This window comes from Prionailurus viverrinus, unplaced genomic scaffold, assembly GCF_022837055.1.
Source record: "Prionailurus viverrinus isolate Anna unplaced genomic scaffold, UM_Priviv_1.0 scaffold_35, whole genome shotgun sequence".
Taxonomy (NCBI): Eukaryota; Metazoa; Chordata; class Mammalia; order Carnivora; family Felidae; genus Prionailurus; species Prionailurus viverrinus.
Genome location: NW_025927605.1, coordinates 1,061,542 through 1,066,469, shown reverse-complemented (window position 1 = coordinate 1,066,469; position 4,928 = coordinate 1,061,542). Strand labels below are relative to the sequence as shown.

At 56.6% G+C, this 4,928-nt stretch overlaps 1 protein-coding gene across 1 annotated transcript; it reads left to right on the top strand.

Annotated features, from left to right (window-relative positions):
• The first annotated feature begins 847 nt into the window (after positions 1 to 847).
• On the top strand, positions 848 to 3,178 carry FZD2 (frizzled class receptor 2). Its single transcript, XM_047845326.1, has one exon. It carries the CDS (start codon positions 1,276 to 1,278, stop codon positions 2,971 to 2,973), a length of 1,698 nt encoding a protein of 565 aa, XP_047701282.1. The 5' UTR covers positions 848 to 1,275; the 3' UTR covers positions 2,974 to 3,178.
• Positions 3,179 to 4,928: the final 1,750 nt, after the last annotated feature.

The window sequence follows — 4,928 nt, the reverse complement described above, 5'->3', positions numbered from 1 at the left end:
TGGCAACTAAACTTTACTTTGCATAATTAAGATTTGCCTCGGAAGAAGGAGGAGGGAGAAGCCGGAGCTCTGGGCCATTCTCCTTCACCTCGCCCCCTTCAACCCCCGCCCCAATCCTCCAGCTCTGGGCCTCTAAGTTCCTGAGTTTTCTCACTTTGAGGTGCCACCGAACACAAAGAACCATAATGGGCTCCTTTGTGCTCGCTACGGGGCAATTACGCCCCGGAGTCCAGGCCCCTTTAAGAGCCTCTTAAAGAGACAGGCTCTCATTTTTCAGAGGGTTATTGAAGGGTGTGTTTAAGGGGGGGAGGGGCAAGGCAAACTCCTTGGGGTCTACGTAAGGCGTGAAGTGAAACTTTTGTCTGGATTCCTTGAGACGGGGTGGGGAGAAAAGTCTTTGTGAACTGCTAGTTTCTTAAGTTTTTCTCTCTCTTTTTAAACACTTTAAACTTGAGATTTTTCAGTTGATTTGAAAAATTGGACTGGAATAGGTGGGGTTCTAGGAGCAGGGGCGGAGGTAAGGATTTAAAGTGGCCCTACGCCGGAGACCGCCTTGGCCCCCCAGAAGAAGAATGATCCAGGGCTGAGTGGCTTGAGTCTGCCGCAGTTCTGGAGAATGTGTGTCTCCGGATCTCGCCGCCGCGACTCCGGAGAAATCCCGTGCTGGGCAAACAGCCCTTAATATAATAATAGCTTGTCTCTTTAAAAAGCAAAAAGGGGGGGGGAAAGTTTTGTTGGCATCTGGTTTCTGATCTCATTATGTTGTGGTCGACCAATCCAGCCCTCGGGGCCGGTCCTGGAGTTTAAATCTGATTGGCCGAGAGCACATTTTGGGATGGTGCTTAGCGCTCGACGGGGCGGTTTCAAGGATCCCTTTTTTGGGGGGCTGAGAGGAGGGCGGGGCCGCTGGCGGGGGCCCCCTTGAAACCGACTAATTGGGATCGGAGAGGCCGAGGTGAGGGCTGGAGGAAGGCACAAAGGAGTCGCTGGGCGGAGAAGGGAGGGGAGAGGCGAGAGGAGGAGGAAGAAGAGGAGAGAGGGCAAGCAGCGCGCGGTGTCTCCGGCGGCTCAGTCGGACCGCGGCGAGCGAGCCGGCAGGCGCGCCGCCCCCCTCCCCCGCCCGGCCTCCCCAACTCTGCAGCCGCCAGCAAACTTTGCAAAGAGGCGCGGGAGGCGGCAGCGAGGCGGCGGCGGCGGCTGGGAAGGCGCGCGGTCTCGGGCCTGGGGGCGGGGGCGGGGGGGCGCCCGGGAGCCGAGTGGGGGGCGGCGGCCAGCATGCGGCCCCGCAGCGCCCTGCCCCGCCTGCTGCTGCCGCTGCTGCTGCTGCCCGCCGCCGGGCCGGCCCAGTTCCACGGGGAGAAGGGCATCTCCATCCCAGACCACGGCTTCTGCCAGCCCATCTCCATCCCGCTGTGCACGGACATCGCCTACAACCAGACCATCATGCCCAACCTTCTGGGCCATACGAACCAGGAGGACGCGGGCCTGGAGGTGCACCAGTTCTACCCGTTGGTGAAGGTGCAGTGCTCCCCCGAACTGCGCTTCTTCTTGTGCTCCATGTACGCACCCGTGTGCACCGTGCTGGAGCAGGCCATCCCGCCGTGCCGCTCCATCTGCGAGCGCGCGCGCCAGGGCTGCGAGGCGCTCATGAACAAGTTCGGTTTCCAGTGGCCCGAGCGCCTGCGCTGCGAGCACTTTCCGCGCCACGGCGCGGAGCAGATCTGCGTGGGCCAAAACCACTCCGAAGACGGCACGCCCGCGCTGCTCACTACCGCGCCTCCGCCCGGCCTGCAGCCGGGTGCCGGGGGCACCCCGGGCGGCCCGGGCGGCGGCGGCTCGCCCCCGCGCTACGCCACGCTGGAGCACCCTTTCCACTGCCCGCGCGTCCTCAAGGTGCCATCCTATCTCAGCTACAAGTTTCTGGGCGAGCGCGACTGCGCGGCGCCCTGTGAGCCGGCGCGGCCCGACGGCTCCATGTTCTTCTCTCAGGAGGAGACGCGCTTCGCGCGCCTCTGGATCCTCACCTGGTCGGTGCTGTGCTGCGCCTCCACCTTCTTCACCGTCACTACCTACCTGGTAGACATGCAGCGCTTCCGCTACCCGGAGCGACCCATCATCTTTCTGTCCGGCTGCTACACTATGGTTTCGGTGGCCTACATCGCGGGCTTCGTGCTCCAGGAGCGCGTCGTGTGTAACGAGCGCTTTTCCGAGGACGGCTACCGCACAGTGGTGCAGGGCACCAAGAAGGAGGGCTGCACCATCCTCTTTATGATGCTGTACTTCTTCAGTATGGCCAGTTCCATCTGGTGGGTCATCCTGTCTCTCACCTGGTTCCTGGCGGCGGGCATGAAGTGGGGCCACGAGGCCATCGAGGCCAACTCCCAGTACTTCCACCTGGCCGCGTGGGCCGTGCCGGCGGTCAAGACCATCACTATCCTGGCCATGGGCCAGATTGACGGCGACCTGCTGAGCGGCGTGTGTTTCGTGGGCCTCAACAGCCTGGACCCGCTGCGGGGCTTCGTGCTGGCGCCGCTCTTCGTGTACCTGTTCATAGGCACGTCCTTTCTCCTGGCTGGTTTCGTGTCACTCTTCCGCATCCGTACCATCATGAAGCACGACGGCACCAAGACGGAGAAGCTGGAGCGGCTCATGGTGCGCATCGGCGTCTTCTCGGTGCTCTACACCGTGCCTGCTACCATCGTCATCGCCTGCTACTTCTACGAGCAGGCCTTTCGAGAGCACTGGGAGCGCTCGTGGGTGAGCCAGCACTGCAAGAGCCTGGCCATCCCGTGCCCGGCGCACTACACGCCGCGCATGTCACCCGACTTCACCGTCTACATGATCAAATACCTCATGACGCTCATCGTGGGCATCACGTCGGGCTTCTGGATCTGGTCCGGCAAGACGCTGCACTCGTGGAGGAAGTTCTACACCCGTCTCACCAACAGCCGGCACGGCGAGACCACCGTGTGAGGGGGTGTCCCTACGCCGTCGCGCGTCCCCAGGCCACCCGCGCCGCGCTTGCTTCTGCCCGGGGGGGCCTCCTACAGACTCCTTATTTTATTTTTTTAAATAAAGAACAATCGAAACCATTTCTTTTTTAGGTTGCTTTTTAAAGAGAATTCTCTGTTCAACACCCCCATCAGGTTTGTAATTAAAACTGTAAATAGTCTGTAAATTTAATTATATATTTTCTATTTAAAAGAAAAACGGGGGGGGGGGGGGGCGGAGAAGGAGCAGCAAGGGGCGCCAGGGCTGAGGAATGAGGGGAGGGAGGCGTTTAAGGGGGCCCTCGCCTTTCTTCGGTGCCCTTGCAAACACCATCTCCTACTTGGGTTAGTGTTGTGGTGTTTTGGCAGGGCTGGGCCTGCTGGAAGAGGTGTTTGCCGCGAGGAGTGGGAAGTTGGTTACATTCAACTCCCAAAGCCAAATACGTGAGCCTTCTCGCTGACGCTGGGCCTGTGGAAGCTGTTGGGTATTTTTGAACAAGACTCGGATTCTTCTTGTTTTATTCCCTTTCCCTTTCTCTCCCCACGTGCCCTGTCCCCTTCACTCCATCTTTGGAGCACTCCTAAAAGAGATGAAGACGTGGGGGGTGGGGGGAACCCAAACCCGCCAGTGGGACGGTGGGGATGGATAGGGCGAGATGGGGTGTGGAATGACCCTCACCCCTGTGGCCGGCTCCCCTGCAAGCCGGAAGATCTTTCTCCTCTTTGACTTGACTTCTTTTCAGCTGGCTGCCCCCAGGCGCTTGGAGTGGGCAGAAAGTGCTTTGTAGTGCTTTGTGAAAAGTGTTTTGAAACAAAACCACTCCCGACCCCTCACCCCCACCCCACCCCACCCCACCCCACCCCGCTGCTACCTTGAGTATCAATCCTGACTGCCTCCATTTTCAGGGGGAGCATTAGTTCGCAAAAGTCAACCGTTTGGAGATGCCCTCGCGTCTCTCCCCCGTCTCCCCTGTAGTCGGCTCCTTCCGCGGCACCCCCCCAACTCCCCCAAACCGAATATCTTCTCTCGCACTCAGATTAGAAGTTTGCGGGTTGGTTTGTGTGTTCTGTGTGGGGTTTGGTTTTTTTTCTTTTTTTTTCTTTTTTTTTGCCTCAATTTTCCTCCCCAAAAGCAATAAAAATGGGTTGGGTTGGAGGGTGGGGACTGATGGACTGGTGGGATTTTTAGTTTTCGTTTAACAAAAGACGTTTCTTTTCAAACTTGTCCAGAAAGGCCGGGTAGGGAAAGGTGGGTATCTTTGCTTTGGAAGGAGGCTCTGGGCAGGCTCTTTGTGCTGTGGGGGTGGGGTTGAGTGTTTACATGACATTCTATATCACAAGATTGATAGAATGTTTATAACAGATGTTTCTTATCTTCTCCCTAAACCCCCCCAAATAAAAGGCAACACTTAAAGTATTTTTGACGCTGGTAAGAGAATTGCCGTATCCAATACACATCATTTCCCTCAACTATTTGGAATATTTTAGAATTTTAATTCCAAAGGATTGAAGACCAAAGGGTAGGGTGGAACAACTATGCCACATAACTCAGTTTTTCACCATCGCCTGTTTCTTGATAATAGTGCAAATTAAAAGCTAATAATCATAATAAAGCGCATTTAATTATCTTCTAGAGATCTAGCCCTTTAATTGTATTTAACAGGGTTGTAACATTTTATTAGTTTAACCAAACCACACCCCCTCTTTCCCTCTCCCCTTGGCCTACTTGGTTGGGGGTGGGGTGGAGAAGAGGTTCCCTGCCCCCAGACCTTGTTTTTTTAGCTAAATGATGATGGGGGAAATGGTGCCTTACCACCCTTTGTTGGCAGTCTTTGGGACAAGGGAGAAAGTAAGTTAGAACCCCTACTTCGATGTGTTTGTGTGTGTTAGTTTATGTTGGGGGAGGGGATCTGGAAATGTTTGGTGGTAATTGAAGTC